The sequence below is a fragment of the Primulina huaijiensis genome, unplaced genomic scaffold (genome assembly GCF_012295235.1).
Source record: "Primulina huaijiensis isolate GDHJ02 unplaced genomic scaffold, ASM1229523v2 scaffold3501, whole genome shotgun sequence".
NCBI lineage: Eukaryota > Viridiplantae > Streptophyta > Magnoliopsida > Lamiales > Gesneriaceae > Primulina > Primulina huaijiensis.
This window is the reverse complement of record NW_027358157.1, coordinates 87,533-111,848: the sequence shown is the minus strand read 5'-3', so window position 1 is coordinate 111,848 and position 24,316 is coordinate 87,533. Positions and strand designations below refer to the sequence as shown.

At 35.4% G+C, this 24,316-nt stretch overlaps 4 protein-coding genes across 5 annotated transcripts; 3 read left to right on the top strand and 1 right to left on the bottom strand.

The window, feature by feature from the left end:
- Window positions 1-1,572: 1,572 nt before the first annotated feature.
- LOC140968318 (uncharacterized) lies at window positions 1,573-7,293 on the top strand. Its single transcript, XM_073429249.1, has 8 exons — window positions 1,573-1,840; window positions 2,666-2,847; window positions 3,486-3,745; window positions 3,889-3,993; window positions 4,106-4,213; window positions 4,312-5,291; window positions 5,823-6,756; window positions 6,838-7,293. Exons 2-8 carry the CDS (start codon window positions 2,681-2,683, stop codon window positions 7,131-7,133), a joined length of 2,850 nt encoding a protein of 949 aa, XP_073285350.1. The 5' UTR covers window positions 1,573-1,840; window positions 2,666-2,680; the 3' UTR covers window positions 7,134-7,293.
- Window positions 7,294-9,262: 1,969 nt separating this feature from the next.
- LOC140968310 (U-box domain-containing protein 26-like) lies at window positions 9,263-10,518 on the bottom strand. Its single transcript, XM_073429233.1, has one exon. The coding sequence runs from the start codon at window positions 10,342-10,344 to the stop codon at window positions 9,337-9,339; it is 1,008 nt and encodes a 335-aa protein (XP_073285334.1). The 5' UTR covers window positions 10,345-10,518; the 3' UTR covers window positions 9,263-9,336.
- A 2,280-nt stretch (window positions 10,519-12,798) lies between these two features.
- Window positions 12,799-17,891, top strand: LOC140968289 (probable tocopherol cyclase, chloroplastic). The gene is made up of 10 exons (XM_073429199.1): window positions 12,799-13,169; window positions 13,630-13,874; window positions 14,729-14,808; window positions 15,162-15,238; window positions 15,616-15,785; window positions 16,255-16,352; window positions 16,681-16,788; window positions 16,979-17,095; window positions 17,241-17,390; window positions 17,484-17,891. The coding sequence occupies exons 1-10, from the start codon at window positions 12,895-12,897 to the stop codon at window positions 17,658-17,660; spliced, it is 1,497 nt and encodes a 498-aa protein (XP_073285300.1). The 5' UTR covers window positions 12,799-12,894; the 3' UTR covers window positions 17,661-17,891.
- Window positions 17,892-18,808: 917 nt separating this feature from the next.
- LOC140968290 (tocopherol cyclase, chloroplastic-like) lies at window positions 18,809-23,892 on the top strand. Of its 2 annotated transcripts, none has more exons than XM_073429200.1 (10): window positions 18,809-19,237; window positions 20,233-20,477; window positions 21,108-21,187; window positions 21,506-21,582; window positions 21,973-22,142; window positions 22,455-22,552; window positions 22,796-22,903; window positions 23,123-23,239; window positions 23,386-23,535; window positions 23,630-23,892. In XM_073429200.1, the coding sequence occupies exons 1-10, from the start codon at window positions 18,963-18,965 to the stop codon at window positions 23,804-23,806; spliced, it is 1,497 nt and encodes a 498-aa protein (XP_073285301.1). In that variant the 5' UTR covers window positions 18,809-18,962; the 3' UTR covers window positions 23,807-23,892. The 2 variants fall into 2 exon arrangements, with proteins under 2 accessions (XP_073285301.1, XP_073285302.1); XM_073429201.1 differs by lacking the exon at window positions 18,809-19,237 and adding an exon at window positions 19,277-19,448.
- Window positions 23,893-24,316: the final 424 nt, after the last annotated feature.

Here is a 24,316-nt window from a genome sequence, read left to right as displayed (position 1 = left end):
GTCAAAAGTATTACATATTTTTGTAAATATGGACACGGTTGACACGTCTCACGGATAAAGATTCGTGAAATCTTCTTACAAGAGACCTACTCCTCTATTATATATATGTGTATTGTGGGGAAAATTCAAAGACTTTTAAAAACTTGTGTTGATTATTTCCGTAAAATAATATGAAACGCCAATGAAAAGTAAAGTCTGAATTTTATTTTATTTTTGGGGTCAGAATGCGATAATTTCATTAAAAATATATGATTGTATGTTTTATATTATTCCCATGCTATAAAACAAACCCCATTATAATATGTTGGGTCAAAGAACACAATATTGTGGAACCTTAATGCACATGAATGGGAGAACATTGGGTGTGAGTTCACTATTTTTTTCACAATATACTCAATATTTCATTAATTTATTTATCACTAATGATGGCTTTACTTAATATCCTAATTACTTATATTCATTAATTATCATTATATATAAGGATATAATAATTTCTCTTATAAATAATAATGCTTATAAATTACATTTTCTACCCACAAATTTTTGTATCGTGGAATTAAAACAATAAAATAAACTAAATATGAAGTAGAATTCCTTGATCCTACATGTATTTTATTCAATCCTCATATGATACATGATTTATGAAAAAGAAATGAATTATTATTATTTTTGTGTAACGTTATTTACGAGCCTTCATTGTTCGTGGAGCGGAAACACGAAATTTTTTTTAAAAAATAAACCCAATAACATGTTTCTGAATCGAGGGCACAATTTAATTAAGGGCGGACAGAAATATATTTTGTAGGATGGATATTTATTTGAATTTAGATCCAAAATTACATCCTAAAACCCTAAATTTATCTCTAACTACCAACAAATCAATAATTTTTTTATGCAATGGTTTCCTAAAAATTTGGTAAGTTAATTATCATTTATCACCTCCGGACCTGTCAGGTTCTAGGGTTATCCCCACCTCACCTCTCACCCCTTTATTACCACACAAAATTTTTAGGGTTGTCATTTAAATGCCCCCAAAAAGCTTCGCCACACGCATCAGCAAACAGTGCTCCCACGCGCCAATCAAGTCTCTCGTTAAGTGCGTGGACAAGACAACGACTAGCTAACTACTTTTCAAAGGTCTGCGCGTGTCTCCACGCGTTTGACTAGGGTTTCTCAGGACAAATATAGTGGATGGTGATAAGCATTGCACTGCTGGCGCGGTCTGATTGGCTCCCATTTTCTCTCTCCTACGTTGCATGTGGGATTAAAAGATCAAATATTTTTAGTTCATGTAAAACGTTATTTATGATTTTCTTTTATTTTGTTGTTGTTGCTATTTTTAGATATATTTTTACTATATATGACTTGATGGTTAAAATATGGATTTGATGTGATTGTTTTGCATTAAATAAAGATATTATAACTTTCATATATAATAAAATAATAATTCTAAAAATATTTCAAAAATTAAATAATGATCTATATATATAATTTAATAAGATAGTATATTATTAATTAAAAGTAATCGTACAGAAGAAAATAAAGAAAGGGATACACGCACCACACAGCACCCACTCTCCTGTCTAGCATATCATTTTCTCTCACTAAAACATTTGTCATTCTCTCTCTAACCAATTTCAAACCTAAAAGCTCTAGGGTTCTCTTTCATTTCGCACTCGAATTCCTCTCACCCACTTTCGAATCACCTCAAGATAACCAGATAACTGAAGTCTCCTCTCCTTTTCCTATCGAATGAGGATTTTTTCGAAGTGAGCCGTGGGGAAAATTTTCTGGGTCGATCAGTGAGTTTTTGATCTGCTTTTGCGATTCAGCAGGAAAGGTTTGTTTTCTGGTGGCTTTTTGCTGCTTGTTGGTTTGCGTTTTCTTGTATGATTAGTTTGTTTTTGTGGTTTGAGAAATTTGTACTATGTTTTAGCTGACTTTCAGCTGATTATCTTGCCGCGCCATAATTTTTATGCACCAAGGATTTATATTTATTTTATTGGCGTATTTATCTTGTGTCCTTTTTTGTTTGGATTCCTTTAATAAATGTTATCGTCTCTGATACTTAGCTTGTTTATCACTGTTTATGATTCATCTCCGGTGAAGTTAGTCCATGAAATTATAGAGACCTTTCTTTAATTCACTGAACCCTAATTTGGGTTAGAGGTGCTAATGCGTAGATTAATTAAACTATTTACCTTCATTTTTGTCAAGCTATAATTGAATGCTGTAAATGGGTTTTGTGTCCAATTTTTTTCTGGCCGCTGATACTTTATCTTTCACTTCTCTTGGTAAAAGCAATATTAACATTTTCCCTAAAGAAAACCCTTAAATTGCTTTACCTTTGTTGTTCTTCTTTCTCTTGACTTGTTTTGCTTTCTGTTTGGTGTGTTTAGCTATCTTTCACTTGTTTATCATGGAATTTGCTAAAAATCTTTGATCCGGTAGAGCTTTATAAATATTGGTTTTTTAACTAGGGTTTCAACTATTTGTTCCACTACACATTTGTGCTGCCACATGTCTAGCGTCACTTGTTTTAATCCGGTTTTAATTGTTGGATGTCGTTTTCTTTTGTAACAGGAATTTAACCGTTTGTCATGATCTTGGACTATGTTGTTTATTTATTGCATCTTCAATGAATCGTTTTATTCAATTAATATAGGTATATATTCTTGGAATGGACAAGAGCATTGTGCCTATGGAAGAAAGTCACCGGAAAAGTGATTCTGCCGCTTCTGCGGCAAAGTCCATTGGGTCACTTGTTCAAATCAACTCAATAGCTATAGACCTTAGTAGCGCTGCTGAAGAGATCGAGTCCCCAGCACATGAGCATTTTTCAATACGGTAAGTCCTTTTGGCTCTATTTATACACATGCTTGCTAAATTCTATCTCAATCGGCGCTGTAGAGGTTGGTTGATTTGAAATATTTTATAGAAAAGGGATGTTTTTATGGTGTGTATCTGTGGTTTTGTGGCACACCCACAAGATAAATATTTTCTAACATATCCAATCTTTGATATTAATAATTAATTTGGATGTAGAGTGTTGTTCGAAACCATGTAATGGAAGAAGGCAGATGATACATGGGTGGGTGGAAACATGTTTGCGTATCATTGGCATAGTCAGCGCTCCACTTTTTCCAATCTTTGATTGGTGGTGCTAACACATTTTGCATTGCTAATGTTATACTGTTCTTTACAGTCTGTAAAAAATAATAGTTTTCTGTGTAACGTGTGGCGTGAAAGGTTTTCTTAAGTTTTGGATAAAATGTCTGCATGTGTGACTTGTGCTCAGATTCAATCCAGGAAAACTTTGGTTGATTTTTGTTCAATTCCTATTGATTTATTGTTTCATATTGGTCATTGAGTTATATTTAGTCCGTTAAATCACTGTTTCTCATAATAATAAGCTACTGTTATGGGGTTGTATATTTGTTAGTGTACAACAAATGGAGAGAATTCATTTACTATTCTCGATGCAGTGGCTTTGTTTCCGAAATGAGGAAAAAGAATTTGAAGACTTGCTCCTTGTTTGCTTCAGAATGTAATCTATCAGATAGTCTGCCTATGTTATATGTTCCCAAATTTCGATGGTGGCACTGCTCAAACTGCATCCCAGAGATTGCCACTGAGAGGACGACACTAGATATGGTATTGGCAGACAGAAGTCTTGCTGGTACTAGTTCTTGTAAGAATGTTGATGGAGGAGATGGCTTGTTCTTATACAACAGAAAGAAAACTGGTAAACAAGTAAATTTGAGATAAAATTTCCAATAAAGTATTAACCGTGCATTTTTTCAGCCTATAAACATGTTTAAATAACACTGGGTCGGGGTACGATTTTTATGTTTGCTTTGTGTTAATCTGGACCCCCTCCGTTTCAAGGAAATAAAAATGGGCCAAGAGACTACGGAAGTTATCATGCAGACAATGATCCAAGTGATAATATCATGAATTCTAATCCACCTCGGGCTGAGGGGCATAAGACATGTGAGTTCTGCTATCATGGAAGCCTTCTACAGTTAGCTATTTCTTAAGCAAATCTATTTCATTGCATTCCATTTTCCCGTGGTTTTCTGTAAAATCGAGATTAACCATGCAGGCAGCAAAGACAAAACAGATGTCCGAACCAAAGAAGGTGGAAATTTGTGTGCTAATATAACAGAAGCTGATCCATTGCAGGTTCAAGAAATAGACGCACATTCTGCAGGTAACTTGAAAGCGTTTTGTGAATTTCTATAAAATTACTCATGATTGTTGCTGTCAAAAATATTTTCTTGACAAGGGCATTTTTAACTTTTGTGACAGATGCTTATGATGAGCCATTTAATTCAGCATCGGGAAGCAATGGCGCATTTAGTTTTGTGCCACACCGGAGAAAACCAAAGTTACGTTTCTTGGCTGATATAATGGAGGAGGAAACAAATCTAATAATTGAGCATCAAAGAACAAAATCCGCGTCATCCAATGGAATTCAGGTTACATCTACTGGGATGGAAGCAATTTTAGCTTCTATGCCAGACATCCCTTCTGGCATTATAAAAGGCACTCGTAGTCCTCCAAGAAAACGAAAGATGGCCCTTGAGGAAGACATAGAACCTTTGGAGATGAAATACCCAAATGGCACAACTAAACGATTCAGGGGCCTAATGCTAGATGGTGGGAAAATTCATAGTAGAGTTGAAACTTTTGATTCAGAATCAGGAGGGGATGCATCCACACGATCGAGTTTTCAGCTTGCTTCGAAGGCTCAACGGATCAAGGCCAAGAAAGGTAAGGCCCTAGATATGAACAAAAAGACAAGGCCCGTTGTTATTGACAATGGATCGGTGAAATTACAAGAGGTTCCGAAGACATATGCTGCAAATTCTGAAAATTCATTGAAAGATGCTGTTGCTGAGACAAGTATATATAAACCAGGGCATGTTCCTTCTACATTTGTGGATGTAGGACCATACGTCCGGAGTTTTCTACCTGCAAAACTAATGGATATGATCTCTGATCCTTCAAATAGTAAAAGCCCTGAAATTGAAGCTGATCATAACCCTTTTACCCCTTCGGGGAAAAGCATTCTTGGAGAATGCAATATCAAGGCAAAAGTGGGATTGGACCTTTCACTCAACAGCTTTATAGATTCTGAAAGGAACTCCAACAATCAATATTCTTTCAGGCAGCATAGGGGAATTCCTGATCTCAACGAGTCATTTGGCCAGAAAACAGATATGATGCAAGGGAAGCAATTGCAGAATCTTTTTGAGGAGAGGAGTTTGCTCCCTCATAATACTTTGGTATGCAAATTGTCTTTGAGTGTTCGCAGGAACTTCTGCTGTTTGCATGCTAGTTTGATGCTTAACATAAGCTTATGAAATATCCAGTAAGCTTGTAATTATTAAGAAATCGTCTTTGAATAAGTTTTTGTGTTTTGGGCTGATTGGGCCTGTGCGATTGCCTGATATTTGACTTGAAATTGGATGTTGAGATCAAAATAGCGTCCTCGTACATATTTTTTCTCAAAGTTTCACTTGTTTAACTGATTTTGGTTGTTTTAGTCCAGTAGGGATGCATGTTTTCTCCTATACGATTAACAGTCATTCTACTAGTTAACTACTGGTTGGAGTCGAAAGGACGATGCTGACCATTTTCCCCAATATAGGGAGCATAAGAAAGAACAAAAGAAAGCTAGGATTTTACTTCTAGTTGTGTGGTTCCCTAACCTAATGTAGCATGTTGCTGTTTGGCCTGTCTATGAAAACTATATGTTCGATGTATATTTTTGTTCAGTTGTGTTTAACTGATTAACATTTCTGTTAATTTTCCAGGACGTCTCTACTTCTCTAAATAAAGAAACAGCCACAGAAGGCAAAAGACCATTTGGAGTTTATGAGTCGTCAACTGTTCAAAGTGTATATAAGAATATAGAACTTCGAGGAGCTTCAGATGAAATGGAAATAATTGAACTATTGGCCAAGAATAAACGTGATAGGGAACTTGGAAATTTAAGGAAACATGTCACATCTGTGGGCATCAACAGTTCTATCAGAGGGTCGTCTGCACTTTATGCAGATGGATGTCACAGGATGATTAATTTTCCTCCAGGAAATGCCAGAACTGGTGTCCCTGTTGCAAGTGGCAACATATGTGTTGGCCAAAGTATTCCTGTAAGCTTCCCTCGTTTGAACCAGTATCAAATGGACATGAGCAAACTGGATGAAAGCCAATTCAAACTCACAACTCCATTTACGCCTACTCAGCAGAGGAAACCACGATATTTGACTTCAAGTTCCATCATAGCCGGTCCAAGACCACGTGAAGTACCAGATCTCTTGTGGCCTCCCAGATGCGAAAATGTACCATTTCATCACATTCCCCCGAATAGCATGGGAATGTATTCATTCTCTGACCAGTGTCACAAGGGAAAGACTATCAGTGATATAAAGGGTGGCGAGGGAAGAATCGGGTCGAGCCCAAAATCAGTAGGGTCTTTAGATCCCTACTCGAATGATGCAATTCCAGCTATGCAACTGCTGTCTTTGATGGATCATGGAATCGTGTCAGGCTCTTCGATAAAAGTGAGCCAAAAACATTTTCTTGATAAACCATTCTCGCCTTGCAACAACCACCCACGGGTGAATGGGAACGAGAACCAGATATTCCTCGGTGGATCGATCTTTTCTCAAAATAACCAGAAAACTTTGCACCATGGTGTTTATTGTCCTGGTGAAAGCTCAAAGAAGGCTTCATCCTATATACAAGGTACTATCTCGAATTCCTCAAAGTTTTCTAATTCCGCATTATCTATTTTCACCGTCATATTCTGAAAGTGACTTTTTTTAGTCGGTCAAGTACGTTCTGAGCCAAAGAACTCAAATACCATTTTCTTGGGGAGGCCTAGTGATCATGTAATTCAACCATCGAAAAATAATCCAGCATTGGGTATTTGCATTCTTAACAAGAACCCGGCTGACTTTAGTATTCCTGACTCAAGCAACAAGTATACCATAAGTGCAAAAGATTTGAAACGTAGAAATATGAATGCTTCGAAAGAAAGGTCACGTACGGTGAATCTGGAAAATAAGAAGAGAGCAAGAGTGAGAAAGAATGGTTTTGCAAAAGAGAACTCCAAGAAATAGAGAAAATATACATGGCCAGTATCTGGTATTTTATGCTTTGCTCCCCGATGAACAACTGAGATATGATTTGGTGTTTCCTCTTGTGGGATGACTTGCATTGTATTAAATCAGCTGATATACCTTTTCAGTTGTTTAATAAAATGTACACAACTTTAAATTATGGCAACATTGTAATTCGGAAACAACAACCTCGAAACTCAAACTTACGCATCTGTAAATTATATCAATTAGCGTGCTTATAATATCAGTTCTCTATATAATTAATTAGTGATGTGCTAGCTAGAAATAGAATGCATTCTAGCTCAAGTTCCAGCTATACAATTATATAGACATCACAACGACGAAAATGTGTTCCAATGTTTACAAATTTTACAGCCGATTATGTAATTATTTATGAAAAACTTAATGATTTGAACTCTAGTACGTACTGTACTGTCTCATGCATGAATAATATTTGAGTCTAGGGATTTGATTTAACATTAATCCAATTTCACATCCTAGCAAATGAAATTTTGAATAAAATAACTAGGATAATACATACGTACATATGTTGTTATAAGTGATTAAAAAAAAGGATAAAATTGAATTCGGGATTAATTCTATTTTACGTAACCAATTTGCTTGCGACGAGTGAGCTAAAATAAACATAATATGTAGTCCACATGGAACGAAAACCCTCTAAATATTGGTATTTTTAAGATAAAAATATTCATGATACAAATAACACTATTTGTAAGGTAAAATTAATCCCAAAAAAAAAAAAAAAATCGGCAAATGAGAAGTTATAAATTGGTTTTGTATAAGTTCATAGTTCCAACATAATTTATTATTATCATTCTTTTGGATGTATTAATTAGGCTCGTTTTCGGTTCACTAAAGCTATAGCTTTAATTTGTTCCACTTAACCTCAGTTTATCGTCTTAAAGAGAAGACTTCTATTACAATATTTTAAATAAACATTTTTTTGGGATATCTTTGAACAATTTTCCAACCTCACCACTTCGAGATTCCAATAGAGTGGGTGTGGGGAGGGGGGGGGGGTAGGTGCGCACCACAATTATCGATAATTTATCATTTGTGATCTTCGAGGGTCTAAAAAATAATATAGAACATGACAACCCAAATTATAAATAACGAGAAATTAATAAACTAAAAAAGTACATCGTTTAAATGACAATAACTAATTTAAGGCTTGTTGCTACTATTTGGTACAGACAAAAAGTAGCTGAAAATGTATACGAGAAAATTATTATTGGCATCTGACTCAGAAAGANAAATTTTCGAAACTTTTTTGTTATTATTTCGTCGTTTACTGTTTATTTATATTTTGCTGACGTGTTGTTGTATGTGATTATTTTTTTCTGACAGCGAGAAAATTCTGATTTAAATGTACATTAACATATTTATGGCATAACTTACGCAATTAATTTCGATTACTTATGAATATGATGAATGCAATATTATATATGAGTCCAGAGAATACTATGAAAAATATTCAATCCGATAAATTTCCCATTAAAATGATATAATTATTTTCATAGATTATATTTCTTTCTGTATCTAGTTTAAAAATGTTTTTTAAACCAAATAAGATTTGTTATTTAAAACACTGACATTTTAAAAATATTAGTTAATCATATATATTTTGGGAAGTTTGTTGCATTTTAATCATGATTTATGTGAACAAAACATTTTTTATGATTATTCGAAGATGTTAAAAGTATTGTACATAAAAAATGCAATTTCTTAATTAATAGAATCCTAATTTTAACTTGATAAAATAGGACACGATGAAATGTGACTTTAAAAATCAATTAAATAATGGGAATTTTTTTAAAACCATAATTTATGAGGAATCTGACAATACAGCATATGCATGCCTTACTCTGTAATCCACCGCACGTTATTATGTTTATATATATATTTCAATTTTAACTGTTTTTTTTTAAAAAAAATAGATTATTCTAGAACTATTTCGATTTTGAGACAACATACCCAAAAAATTAGCCTCAATTTTTTTTTTAAAAAAATTTAAATTTATGTGCAATTATTTTTAAAATTTAAATATTAAGAAACTATGATCAATACGAGAAGGTTGTAAATATTTTACTAGTACAATCACGAAAATAAAAAAAAAAATCGATGATATAAAATGTACATAAAAAGAGAAACATCGATAATTATAAATTAATTGAGCAGAAAGTCAACTTTGGTCAAAATATCCAGACCGTTCGTCCACCTCTTGGGTCAAGTCTGACCGTCCATTTTCTCGCAGAATCCTCAGAAGCTGGGCCCCTTTCCTCCTTCCTCTGGCATTACAACCCCCCTGCAAAGCCAGCATCACAGCACGCGCCACCTCCTCCGGAGGCGCCACCTTCGCATCTTCACCTAAGCCACCGTAGATTACCGCCAAAACGCTTATTGCATGTTCTTTTCCCCTCCCCTCCATCCTTCCCATAACCTCCACCATCATCGGAACAGCCAAAGCATGGGCGCGCACCTCCTCGGCGCCCTCCGCCGTCGTGCACAGAAGTTCTAACACCGCCAATGACCTCTCCGCCAACGAAATCTCGGCATCCGCAAGCGCCTCCACAACCGCAGTAACTGCCCCCGCCTCTACCGCAACGCTTCTGTTTTCCTCTACCAGGCAAAGCGCCAGCAAGACCTTACTGGCCGGCTTCCGCACCACCTCCTCGCGCAGACTCTCCACGACCCCTCTCACCACCCCCACCGGACAAGTACCGCCTTCCACCGCAGCGCGTGGGTCTGGGACGAGGGATTTCTCCAGCAACTGAATCACCCCGACTCGGTCGTAGTCTGATCCAGAACTGAAGTAAACCTCCGCCATGTGGAACAGCTCCTCCAAGTTGGCATGCAAAACTGGTGGTGAAACAGAGATATCCCTTCTGGTTTCGGGCTCCGGTTCGGGTTTGGGGTGTGAGTACGAGTAATGTGATATGGGTGAGTTGGAGAGAGGGAACCTCCACTGTGTGAAGCTCTGTGAAGTGTTTGAAGAAGAAGACGAGGAAGATTCAGGCTGTGCATGCGCTGGTGGAGTCTGGTGTGGAGGTGCCGGAGCCTGGGTGAGTGGCGGTGGAGTGGAGGTGGTGGGACTAAGTACAGTCTGCGTGCATTGGCGAAAGAAACCACATGAAAACAATTGAGTACGTGGGGTTGTTTTCAATTTGGGTGAATTATTGTTGGCCTTCATATCACACAAAAGCTTGATCAAGAACACAAAAATAGGGTTGAGAGAGAGAGAAACTATCTGTGAGGATAATATAAGCGTCACTTTGAGGGATGACAATGACACGTGCCGTTCGGAAACATAGCGGAGCGAGACAGTCCGAATCAACGAATTTGGAGCGAGTCATGGGTTTGGATAGATCATCTTGGACCCGTCTCGTATATATCTTTTACCATATTATTAAGTCTAAACAACATACACAAAATGTTTTTAGTGTCATGGTGATTTTCCACCAAAATTTTCCTTTTATACCCCTAACATATATCTCCACACCTGATATCTCTCAACAAATCATTTCACTCACAGTTCCCAACTTCTCCAACAATTCTTATGGTTTACGGCATTTTCAAAACGTCCTCAAAGCTGGCTCCCTCCCCGGGTTCGATCCCCCTCCCCAGCGTGCATTGTAATAAAAAAAAAAAAGGTCCTCAAAGCAACAAATTAAATAAACATCCAATCTAAAATAAACACACCCAAATGTGAAATGGAAGTGAACCAAATACATCTTAAAATATTTTTTTTCTTTATTTTTTCTATTTATATTTTTAATTCACATATCAAAATTGCAGTGTAGTCACTCATTATTTCTCATAATTATATTTGATCCTCACTTAAATATATATCAAATGAATTATAAAAAATATTGTTGCGTGCATCGATACACTAGTATATATATGTACGTGTATGTATATTATGCATAGAGAGAAAGATTCATATGGTGTGTGTGCTTATTTTTTATTATTTCGGAGTTCGAAACTTGACTCGATTTATTTTATTTCAACTTTCTTGTGTTATAAAATTTAAATATGTATTTTAATATCTTTTGTAAATCGATCTTTTCTAATACATATTTAAAACACACACAAAATATTCGGTTTAATTATTTTAAATTTGTCAATTTAAAATAATTAATTACTATATATACGGTGCATATATATATATATACAAAAATATAATAAATTTTGATATGTTGTACATTTATTGTACATACTTATGTGAACATAGATGAATTAACACTCACTTATTGGATGTACAATTTTTCCATGTTTTATCATATTCAGTAGGTGATCAAATATATATATATATATATATGTGTGTGTGTGTGTGTGTGAGCATTGATGATGTGACATTAATCGATTGGTTGTATAATTATTTTATGTTTTATCACATCCAATAAAATCATCGATGTTCAGATAAATATGTATGTTAAGTATGCAGTATACCAAAACTGTACAAATAATATATAAATATAAACATATATGTAATATATATATGTATGTATATATATTATTAATGAATTATTTAATTTTTTAAATTAAATATATAGCGGGTTTCGAGGCGGGCGGGTTCGTGTACCCGGGTCGTAATTTTTTCTTGGTGAAACTGATATCAGATCTGACCAAAGTTATCTTATTGTCATCCCATTGCATGTACAGTACAGGGGAATTCGCCGTACTCAGGTGACTGACGAGAAAACGATGGTGTTAAATGGGCTTTCTAGCCCACTTGACCCACAAAGTTTGGGCGATTTGAAATGGTTATTCGTTGGGCCAACGCATCACTTGAATATTGACGTTGTATTGAGCAGATAGGCCTTTTGCCTTTATGGCAAGATATTACTTGATTTCTAAAAAATATCGAGCATCCATATATGACTCGAGAAAATTATAAGAAATTTATCATTTTATCTTTATTCAATAATAGTTTTAAAAGAATAAAAAATTGTTGAAAATAATTAGTATTTTTAATTTAATCTCTTCGAGATAACCATTGTATTTTAATCTCTCAATATTTTTTTTAAATTATAATATGAATTTTATTTAAATATGAATTTAATTAATTATATAAATATGATACTAAGGGTATCTCCAATGGAAACGCTATCTTGTGTCATGCGCCATTTTGATGTAAATTTGATTGCTCCAATGGGAGTGCTATTTTTTGCACCAAAATAGCGCTTCATCTTCTTTTACACCAAATTTGGCTCAGGGATTTCTTTTGCGCCAAATTTGATGTAATAATTTTCATTTTATTTTAATAAATTATTTGTTTTCAATAATTAATAATAATTTTTAAATACTAATTTAATATTTGTTTTATTAATATAATAATTATATATTTAACATAAAAAAATTAATTATAATTAATTATTAATTTTATAAGTAAATGTTTAATTATTGATTATTTAAATATTTCGAGAATATTTTTTTTTGTAAAATTTGAAATAAATGAGTTGGAGATGGATGTTTTATTTGGTATAAAAATCGTATTATTTTAATATAAAATTTACGTCAAAATAGATTTTATGAATACTAACACCCTTCGTATATGTCAAAAGGATTGGAACCAAAATGGTTTACGCATCCTATCATATGAAATTTGAATAAACTATATTTTGTGAATTTGATTGCGCCATGTAAAGCCAATCATCACTCAATCGCCCACATTCTATTTATTCGCCGCTAAACCCACCTACCGGGCTGAATTACACCATCTTTCTTTACTCGGAGACTAATGGAAAATGTTTGTGCATTCGCCAATAATCAATGGATCGTGGCCGTAAATCCTGCTGTTGGTGCTGCAAAACCTCAAGTTTCACTTGCGGAGCTGCGATTCCGCAGAAGATCACGATACTCAACTGCAATCAAATCCGTATCGACTGCGAACTCCGTTAGTCACTCCATGGAAGAGAATCCTGGAGTAAATGTTGATTTTAAGGGGACCGAAGCTGTTGAACCTGTTTACGAACCTACGCCTGCCAATCGTCCTCTTCGAACGCCTCACAGCGGGTATTATTCCGATCGCATAATTGATTCAATATGTATAATTTTTTGATTTGGTGTTTATTAAATTATTGTGGTTGTCATCTTTCCGATTGGGACTGTAATCAAAGAGAGTAGAGAGTAGAGAGCAGAGAAAAGGCTAGGATTTGTGTGGAAACACTTGACGCGAGTTCTGTTCAAGTTCAAGCTACACTAGTAGGCTTAGAGAGTTAAAGTTGGGCTCAGCTTTTATAATTTGACTAAATTGTTGGACCGAGCAGTATCTATTGCTGTGCAAGAACTATGATTGCTCAAAATCCTAATAAGTGCGGGTCATTTTCCACGTGGGCTGCCGTTGCCATGATCAGTAACAACAGAAAGTAGCATAATTTAACATTCAAATTACTCATACAGCTGTTCTCCGCCAGAAGTACTTATTTTCAGAATAGGGATATCCAGAAACTATGTTGTGTGCATTCTACTGCAGGTACCATTTTGATGGAACTGCTCGAAAGTTTTTTGAGGGCTGGTATTTTAAGGTCTCGATACCAGAAGTGAGGCAGAGTTTTTGCTTCATGTATTCTGTGGAAAACCCAGCATTCACCAAGAAATTGAGCAGACTGGAAAAGTCACAATATGGACCTCGATTTACAGGAGTTGGAGCTCAAATACTGGGGGCAGATGACAAGTATATTTGTCAGTTCACAGAAGAATCTCACAACTTTTGGGGGAGTAAGTCTTCTTATGATCCACATGGCGCCTACTTAATTTACAAACAAGTGTTTTTTGTCAAGCTATGCAATTATGTACTTATTGTTTTGCATCAATGTGGCTTTATTTTGTATTGCTTAGCTGTAAAATAAACATTACTTTTAGTAGAACCTTTGAGCCATTTGATGATTTTCAATGCAAGAAAGATCGCATATTATCATGTCAAACTTTCTGTTTGAAGCAATGGGTTTAGTCCCTAATTTCACGATTCTTTTATGATATTGTAAAAATAATCTGGCAAACATCATGTGCTAATGCTTGTAGCCTGTTTCAGCTTCTTTTTCAACGTCCGGGAAAATTACGAGTACTTGCTGTGAACCTGTTTTGCACCCATATCTTCCTTTGACCAAGAAGTATAATTGCTTTTGCAATTTCATCACGAATACCTGTAATTTTTAATCTATCACCAGATTCAGTACTTTATATGTTAATTTTGATGGGAAAATTGCATCAGCGCTCGCAGCGGCTGTGAAATTTAAAAAAGTGAAAAACTCCGTATGTAAATCAACAAGCATTTAAAATGCTGTGTTTTTAAAAAATCAAGCATAAAACCCCTTACAAAAGTAAGGATGCTCGATTTTTTAAGAACACAGTAGTGTAGAAAGCTGTTAATTTTATCCATTGGAGTTTTGTGTTTTTTTGGATTTTCATGAAGGTGATAATTTTCAGTTCTGCATAGTCATTGTATTTTTTTCTACCAAATAGTAAAGCATCTTCAATTGTTAGCTGGAATCATTATTGAAGTGTTTAAGCTATCTTTCTTCAGATCATGGTATAATATTTTGCAATCTAATTGATGGTCTCTCTGTTGATAGGTAGGGACGAGCTGTCACTTGGGAATACATTTCTGGGTTGTAAGAACATGCTGCCTCCAAAGAAAGAGATTCCTCCTCAGGTTAGCATGCTTCCCCTTCATTCACCATGATCTTTTTTTTCTCTTGCTTTGCTATATCAAGGTCAACTTGTATATGGTCAATATCTTCTTGCGAGGATTTAGCATTGAAGTTGTTGAAACCATGAAAATATTCTTATGCTTCTTTGAATGAACAACCTATTCCTTCTAACACATATCCTGCTGATTCCTACCACACCATCACACACTTTTTTAGAAAGTATACAATGTTTTTTTCTGAATAATTTTTTCTTAGCAACCATGCCTTCACTGACATTATAAGTTTGAGGATCTTACATGTGCATATGATAAATTGAAAGTCAAAATTTTAGGAGTGTTTTGAATTTTTGGTTCAGGAATTCAACCAAAGAGTGTTGGAGGGTTTCCAAGTTACCCCACTATGGCACCAAGGTTTTATTCGTGATGATGGAAGGTAATACATGTTACAAGTTTGTAAATTCATGATGCTGTGTAGAGATTTTTTCTTAAAGTGTCTACAAGAAGAATGATGGTAATTTATTTCACTTGCTGTTGAAGTACTATTATTTTTGCCACCCTGATTGCCACCACAGGAGTGCACAGCAATTTAGATACATATTTCTTATTTCCACGGCTTCAAATTTTTTATGACATTTGGGCTAGCCAATTTAGACTTGCAGACTTTATTTCAAATTATGTGTGATAAAGATGCTTCCAGCCTGTTCTTAATTGATTGCTTTTTGAAATTATTTTGAAGTTTTTTTAAATCTTGGAAATGGTGGATGATTTGATCATTTAGGTGTAACTGTTTTGGCTTGATTCATTTGTCAGTACTAATTTTGCCAAGATTGTAAAGACTGCTCGTTGGGAGTATAGCACACGTCCTGTTTATGGATGGGGAAATATTGGGTCAAAGCAAAAGTCTACAGCTGGATGGCTTGCTGCATTTCCAGTATTTGAGCCTCATTGGCAAATATGCATGGCAGCCGGACTTTCAACAGGTGCTAGTTTGTACTTTCCATTTTGCATGAATTGACAAAAAAATCTTTCTCTATTTGGATTAATGCAGATTTTGCTGTCAACTTGAGAAATAACCAACACTTTTCATTGGTTATTGCCTTTTAAATACTCTATCACGTATAGGATGTTAATTCTTGATAAATAATTTAAAATAGTTTTTTACACTTCAATACCACCTATTAAAACCTTATGCTTGTCTGAATGCAGCAGGCAATGTACCGAAGACTAATATTAATTATTAAGTTTTTAGTGTTGTGTCTGTCTGGTTAAAAGATTTCACGGATATCACTTTCAAGCATTTGCAACTTGGTGCTTTTTGTGTGGGTCATAGTTGCATCTGGGATTTAATTTTACCCCTAAGGATTAAATTATTTTGGAGGAAGAAGTGGTGATTCTCTGTTATTCTTTTTTCTTGAGATCTCATCTATATATTTTGATTTATTATTGTAGGTTGGATTGAGTGGGATGATAAAAGATATGAGTTCAAAAACGCTCCATCATATTCTGAAAAGAATTGGGGTAATGGCTTCCCAAGAAAGTGGTTCTGGGTACTTGATTTTATTTTTTTGACTCTTTGTCAGTGATTATTTTAAATTTCATCTGAACAAGTCTCTTAATTGCATTTTTCTTTGATCAAGAAATGTCCTAGATCATTGCAGTTTATGATATTTAATGAATTGTGACTACGACAAAAGACCTCACAAAAGATTAGCGAAAACAGAATCCCATGTTAACACCCCTAATAAGCAATTATTTGCTATGTAATTACTAGAGCCTCTGGAGGTTCCTCCTTTTGTCTTGTCTCGTCGTTTTCTTTTCTTTTTTTCTCTTTTTTTTATTTATGTTTCTGACAATGCATGCTTGGTGTTGTCACAGGTCCAATGTAATGTCTTTGAAGGTGCAACTGGGGAAGTTGCTTTGACTGCTGCGGGTGGATTGAGACAGCTGCCTGGACTAAGTGAAACTTTTGAAAATGCCGCACTGGTAGTTTCGCTGTTCTATTTAAGTTTTATTCATGATTAGTTGAAGAAGTAAGCAGAACAAAGTCACATTGTCCATTTAAGTCACATAACCTAGGCTTGATGTAGAAAATTGGCCCAGAAGACACCTGTTTCCATATTAGACTTCTAGAAGTTAAGACCATGTGCTCTTTTCCATCAAATTATTCATGCAGATTGGAGTTCATTATGGTGGGATTTTCTGTGAGTTTGTACCCTGGAATGGAGTGGTTAGCTGGGAAGTTACTCCATGGGGACACTGGTGTATTTCTGCAGATAATGGAATACAAATGGTGCGTCTTACATTCATGTCCTTTTTCCCCGATCTTCTGAATTTTCACCATCTTCAACATAGTGTCGAATACTGTGAGAAATAATCTAGATGTCTTTGAAAATCATTGACGAACTATTTCAAACTTCTTAATCTCATTCGAGCAGGTGGAACTAGAAGCAACAACAAAAGATCCTGGTTCAACATTACGTGCTCCCACCTCAGAGGCAGGGCTTACTCCAGCTTGCAAAGACACTTGCTTCGCCCACTTAAGACTCAGATTGTGGGAAAAACGTTATGATGGAACTGAAGGAAAGGTACATTTTTGTCCCTCAAGCTAAATTAAATTAGACGCCAACAGCCGAAATGGTCTGGTTATTTTAGGTGTCCTATTTCCATCATTGGTATAGGTTATTTTGGATGTTACGAGTAACATGGCAGCTGTAGAAGTTGGAGGTGGACCGTGGTTCGATACATGGAAGGGAAAGACTCATACACCGGAGATTGTAAGACGTGCAATCGGGCTTCCTGTTGATGTAGAAGGATTTTTTGGTTTGGCGCCTTTCCTCAAACCCCCTGGCTTGTAATAATACATGAATTAAAATGCTTGATTTTCTTTAGGTTTTTCATATAGAATACTGCTGTATGTGTAGTATTTAATTTCCGAATATTTTGTAAATATTGTCCCACTTCTAGTGGTCGACTATTGCTGGTCTTTGGATTTTGTGGGCTGGGCCCACTGTATGCCTGCTCTAACTTGAGGAGTAAACTATCCAAACTAAATCAAACAGTATCAGGTTTGAGCTTGGTTCGTTTAAGATTGTTTGAGAGCTCGAGTTCGATTCGAGCTTGTATTATTAAGCTTGATCTCGGTTTGTCTTAAAATTACTAATCTCGAAAAAAGCTCGAGCTCGACTCGTTAAAAGGTTAATCATGTCGGACTTGAGCTTGATTCATCAATAACTCGTTTATCATGTTTAACAAGTTTGACTTGAGCTCAGCTCGTTTTCGGGCTCGTAAAGCATAAAATTGAGCTCGAGTCTGAGTTTGTTAAAAATTAAATATATCTGTGAAGTAATTTTAAATCAGACATAAAAATGAAAATTTATTTATAAATAAGCAAAACAACAAAAATAATAACAAAAAAAAAAACATAAACTTAGTATATTATTGGACATTTCAGAATAATACATTACTACAACAAATGAGTCAAGTTCGAGCTTACGAACCACCTAAACGAGTCGAGCTCGAGCTCGCGAATATATTATCGAACATGTTTGCGAGCTCACGAGCTGAATATCTTTTGGCTTGAGCTTGGTTTGATTAAATTTTCGAACTCGAAATCGAACTTGAGTTTGTCTTGATATGATTAACAAACGAAATCAAAGGAGTTTTTATCTAACCGAGCTCCGAATAGCTCGCAAACTGTTTATTTCATTTACATCCTTATACTGAACTATCTTTATTAGTTTTTGCATACTATTCGAGCGAGAAAATCTAAGTCTCACAAAATTCAACCTCTACAGTTACTCTAAAATCATTAAAAAATTGAAAATACAGTGTGTAGGAATTTTGATGTTCCATTGGCAGAAGGGCCTTTATGGCAAGAGATTGCTTATTTTTCAAAAAAATTTGAGCACCCATATATGGCAAATATATACTAATAAATTTTTTTTCTATTTTCAAAAATATTTTTGGAAGCCAAAATGGTTACGCATCCTATTGTATGAAATTTGAATAAACTATGTTCTGTGAATTGGATTGCGCCATGTAAAGCAAATCATCACTTCATCACCACGCCAAGTGTCGAGCCTCGTGTCTTTCTTCGCCGCTAAAACCCACCCACCGGGCTAAACCACACCATCCTTCTTTCCTCCCATACTCCATCAATGGAAAATGTGTGTGCATTCGCCAATAATCCATTGATCGTGGCTGTAAATCCTGTTGTTGGTGCACCAAAACCTCAAGTTTCACTTGCGGAGCTGCGATTCCGCAGAAGATCACGATACTCAACTGCAATCAAATCCGTATCGACTGCGAACTCTGTTAATCACTCCATGGAAGAGAATCCTGGAGTAAATGTTGATTTTGAGGGGACCGAAGCTGTAGAACCTGTTTACGAACCTACGCCTGCCAATCGTCCTCTTCGAACGCCTCACAGCGGGTAGTTTTTTCCACTGTGTAAATATATTATTTTCAATTATGGTGGTGATTGAGATTCGCCCGCTTTTGATTTGGTCAACTTTCCGCCTTCGGAATGCATGCACTGGGAGAAGGCTAAAAGTTTTGTTGTAAACACTTTACGCAATCTCCTCTTTAAGTTCAATCTACTATAGTAGACTTAGAGAGTTAGAGTTAGGCTCAACTTGTCTAATGTAAGTAAACTGTCGGACCAAGCGATGTATGTTGCTGTGCAAAAACTATGATTGCTCAAATCTTTATTAGTGCATTACATGGGCAACCGTTGCCAATCCAGAACGACAAATGTAGCATACGTAACATTCTAATTTCTCATACAGTAGTTCTCTACCAAAAATATTTATTTTTAAAATGGGTTATCTTGCAAATGTGTTCTGTGCTAATAGGTAAGGAATTGATGCTACTGGTGCAAAGAAATTAATTGAATTAGAATGAACGTTTGAGCTTGGCTTAATTTGTTTTCTTTGAGCTACTAGGTTTTAAGGGAAGAAATATTTCGAAATAATAGTTTAATCTACACATAAAAATTATTCTGATCTATCCAAAACAAGGTTAGTCCATCTGGATGGATTAGTGGATTTACGAAGTCAATCGTACCCAATTTACTATTAATATGGTTTAGATATTGCAAGTCTTGTTGATAATTATATGACACGATTTATATTGTTCGTCATCATTGCTAGCATGACTTGTTCCTTTTTTCATGAAACACAATTGTTTCCATTGTAAAAGAAGGTTGTGGTTTTCCTTGTTGTCTTTTGGGGTCTTAATGAAATTTCAAACTGATATTGAGTCAATACAAGCTGTATTATATTTATTTATGACCTGGTTGACACTTAAAAATAATTATTACTCAATAAGTGTCGTGTAAAATTGAAATAAACTTTCTTCTGGTAGAATTCTGTGTCGTCGGCCTCATTTTTATTTCTTTCGTTAGTTTTTTTTTACATATTACTGCAGGTACCATTTTGATGGAACCACTCGAAAATTTTTTGAAGGCTGGTATCTCAAGGTCGCGCTACCAGAATTGAGGCAGAGTTTTTGCTTCATGTATTCTGTGGAAAACCCAGCATTCCCCAAGAAATTGAGCAGACTGGAAGAGGAACAATACGGACCTCGATTTACAGGTGTTGGAGCTCAAATTCTGGGGGCAGATGACAAGTATATTTGTCAGTATGCAGAAGAATCTCACAACTTTTGGGCGGGTGAGTCTTTTTATGATCCGATGAAGCCTGTTAATTTGTAGAGCAATGTCTTTTTTGGTCAAGCAAGCACTGATAAACTCATTGTTTTGCATCAATGTGGCTTAATTTTGTAAGGCTAGCTGTAAAATAAACATTATCTATCTTTATAGAAGCGTCAAAGCCATTGTTGATTTTCAATGCAATAAAGATTGCATATGATCATGTCCAAATTTTTGTTAGCATTTTGTTGTATCATGGCAATAAGCTCAGTGTTCCCTAATTTCATTATGCCTTTTTCATGTTGTAAAAGTAATCTGGCGGCACATTTTTGTGCTAATGCTTGTACCCTGTTTCAGATTCTTTTTCAACATCACGGATCACTCATATCTTCCTTTGAATTAGCAAGTAAATTTGCTTTGCGACTTCATCTCACATCCAATCTGTGCTTCTAATGTATCACCAGAATCAGTACTGTATCTGTTGGTTGTGATACATAGGCCAATTTTCAGTTCTGCGTATTCCATGTATTTTTTCTACCAAATAGTGAACCAACTTCAATAGTATGTGGAATTGTCATAAGTGTTTAAGCTCTCTTTCTTCAGATCATGATATAACTTTTTGCAATCTATTTAACATTGTCTCCATTGATAGAAAGAGACGACATGTCACTTGGAAATACGTTTCTAGGTCGTGAGAACATGCTGCCTCCAAAGAAAGAGGTTCCTCCTCAGGTTAGCACGCTTCCCCTTCATTCACTGATATTTTTTTCTTCTCTTGCTTGATGCATATCAAGATTAACTTGTATTTGGTCAATTTCTTCTTGCAATGATTCAGCATCGAAGTTGCTTGAAACCATTCAGATATTCTCATGCTTCTTTGATTGAATAACCTATTCATTTCTAAAACATATCCTCTTTGATTCTGACCCTACCATCCCACTAACTTTTTTCGAGTGGGGTTTCAAAGGTCTTTTTTCTCACAATGATTTTATCTTAGCAATCATTCTTCGAAGTTCAAAATTTTACTAGTGTGTTGAATTGTTGGTTCAGGAATTCAACCAAAGAATGGTAGAGGGTTTCCAGGTCACCCCACTGTGGCACCAAGGCTTTATTCGCGATGATGGAAGGTAATGCATGTTCCACATGCAAGTTTGTAAATTCAGGCTGCATCTTATTTTTTTATCATGTATGTATGTATGTATGTTTTTTATTGAAGTGTCTAAAAATGGGGTACAACTTTGAAATTCCGAAGAATGATGATAGCTAATTTTAGAGGCTCGGACAACTTTGTATGATTATGTGGATTTAAGTGTGATATATGCTGCTTCCAGTCTGTTCACAATAGTTGTTTTTTGCAATCATTTTAAAGTTTCTTTTAAAATCTTGGAATGCAGCACTTGTAAAAGAGAAGCTTTTGCAGTAATTTTTAATGATGCAGTTTCATTGCCAGTGTTTGAATTTATTCGCACATTTGATCATTTAGGTGCTCTACTGTTTTGGTCTAATTTGTTTCTCAGGACTAATTATGCTAAGATTGTAAAGACTGCTCGCTGGCAGTACAACACACGTCCTGTTTATGGATGGGGAAATGTTGGGTCGAAGCAAAAGTCCACAGCTGGATGGCTTGCTGTATTTCCTGCATTTGGGCCTTATTGGCAAATATGTATGTCACGCGGACTTTCAACAGGTACTCGTTTGTATTTTCTTTTGCATGAATTGAGAGAGATCTTTTTATATTTTGACTAATGTCTTAACTGTGACATAAATATTGATAGAGATCTATCTATATTTTGATGCACGGGGTTTTTGTTACACTTGGGTGTTGTTGCTAACCTGTTGGGTTTGCCATTTTTGTAGCCAGCCTCTTGGGAAGTAATGATTCATGCTATGGTTCCACATACACCTTTTCAATTTGGTGCTTTTTGTGCGGGTCATGTTGCATATAATTATTTTTCTTCTTGAGATCTCATTTTTATACCCGGATTTGTTATTGTTGTAGGTTGGATTGAGTGGGATGATAAAAGGTTTGAGTTCAAAAACGCTCCATCATATTCTGAAAAGAATTGGGGTGTTGGCTTCCCTACAAAGTGGTTCTGGGTACTCGTTTCATGTTCTTAATTGGACTTGTTACTTATCATTATTTTTACCTACTTTAACTAAGAAGCAATCTGAATCCAAGATATGTTACGGTTCATGATATCTAATGAATTGTGACTACAACAAAAGACCTTGAAAAGATAAGCAAAAGGCGGAGATCATGTAATTACTATGGCCTCTAGAGGTTCCTCTTTTTTTTTTCTGTCTGGTTTTTAATCAGTGCATGCTTGGCTTTGTCTACAGGTGCAGTGTAATGTCTTTGAAGGTGCAACTGGGGATGTTACTTTGACTGCTGCCGGTGGATTGAGACAGCTGCCTGGACTGGGTGAAACTTTTGAAAATGCTGCAGTCGTAATCATCTATTTACGAATTTAATATCATTGTTCTATTTAAACGTTCTATTTTAGTTACATGAACTATGCTTGATGTAAAAAATTGGTCCAGAAGACGACTGTTTCCATGAAAGAATTCTGGAAGTTATCATTGTGTGCTGTTGTCCATCGATTATTCTATCGGTAGTTTGTGTTTTTTCTTGGAGAGTATGATTTATATATCAAATTCTATATGCAGATTGGAGTTCATTCTGGTGGGATTTTCTATGAGTTTGTACCCTGGAATGGAATGATCAACTGGGAAGTTACTCAATGGGGCCAGTGGTGTATTTCTGCAGATAATGGAATACACGTGGTATGAAACATTTATGTCATTTTTTCATGATTCATAAATCTTCGCTATGGGTAACCTAGTGTCAGAATACTGTAAGAAATGATCTAGGTTACTTGTTGAATATCACTGATGGATTCGGTCTAAGTTCTTAAATCGCTTTCGAGCAGGTGGCACTAGAAGCAACGACAAAAGAACCTGATACAATATTACGTGCTCCCACCTCAGATGCAGGGTTTGCTCCAGCTTGCAGAGACACTTGCTTTGCGCACTTAAGACTCAGATTGTGGGAAAAACGTTATGATGGAATCGAAGGAAAGGTATATCTTTGTTCTTCAATCTGAACTAAATCATATGCAGACCACCAAAAATGGTTAGGTAATTCTAAGTAATCTTTTTCCCATCGTTGGTTAGGTTATTTTGGATGTTACAAGTGACATGGCAGCGGTAGAAGTTGGAGGCGGGCCGTGGTGCGAGACGTGGAAGGCGAACACTCATACACCGGGGATTCTGAGACGTGCAGTTGCCCTTCCTGTAGATGTAGAAGGATTTTTTAGCTTGGTGCCTTCCTTAAGGCCCCCTGGCTTGTGATGATACATGAATTGTAATGCTCAATTTTCTTTATGTTTTTCATATGGAATACTGCTGTGTAAATATTTAATATACGAATATTTTTTTTACTTCTGGTGGTCATTTGAGATACTATTTTGATTCAATAATTTATTATAATAATATTTAAAATTTAAATATATTTATTATATTATATCAATAATTTTAAATAATTATTCAAACACTAATACTTATTAATTTTAATTATTAATTACATAGAATAACACGAACTCGCATGATGTGAAATACCAGTTGTAATAAAATAACAGCTACGAGTCTCAGATTTTGGGTTAAGGCTTCGGGTTCGATGTTTTCGTAATAAAAAATGTAATAAAAATACAGCTAAATCAAACATTGGGTTGCATTATGATCTAATTCAATTTAAACATGGAGTAAAGTTCTGAGCAAATTATAAATTCAGATTAAGTTAATTCTACTCAACCCATCGAATTATATCACAAGTACTCTAATCTTTTTATACTTTCAATTGCA

Bases quoted from the DNA above. Each gene is read 5' to 3' on its own strand.
- LOC140968289 (XM_073429199.1), top strand. From the start codon at position 12,895: ATGGAAAATGTTTGTGCATTCGCCAATAATCAATGGATCGTGGCCGTA. The intron at 13,875-14,728 runs GTAAGTCTTCTT...CTCTGTTGATAG, and splicing joins ATCTCACAACTTTTGGGGGA to GTAGGGACGAGCTGTCACTT. The intron at 16,353-16,680 runs GTACTTGATTTT...GTGTTGTCACAG, and splicing joins TCCCAAGAAAGTGGTTCTGG to GTCCAATGTAATGTCTTTGA.
- LOC140968290 (XM_073429200.1), top strand. From the start codon at position 18,963: ATGGAAAATGTGTGTGCATTCGCCAATAATCCATTGATCGTGGCTGTA. The intron at 22,904-23,122 runs GTAATCATCTAT...TTCTATATGCAG, and splicing joins CTTTTGAAAATGCTGCAGTC to ATTGGAGTTCATTCTGGTGG. The intron at 23,240-23,385 runs GTATGAAACATT...GCTTTCGAGCAG, and splicing joins CAGATAATGGAATACACGTG to GTGGCACTAGAAGCAACGAC.
- LOC140968310 (XM_073429233.1), bottom strand. From the start codon at position 10,344: ATGAAGGCCAACAATAATTCACCCAAATTGAAAACAACCCCACGTACT.
- LOC140968318 (XM_073429249.1), top strand. From the start codon at position 2,681: ATGGACAAGAGCATTGTGCCTATGGAAGAAAGTCACCGGAAAAGTGAT. The intron at 2,848-3,485 runs GTAAGTCCTTTT...TTCTCGATGCAG, and splicing joins CATGAGCATTTTTCAATACG to TGGCTTTGTTTCCGAAATGA. The intron at 4,214-4,311 runs GTAACTTGAAAG...CTTTTGTGACAG, and splicing joins AATAGACGCACATTCTGCAG to ATGCTTATGATGAGCCATTT.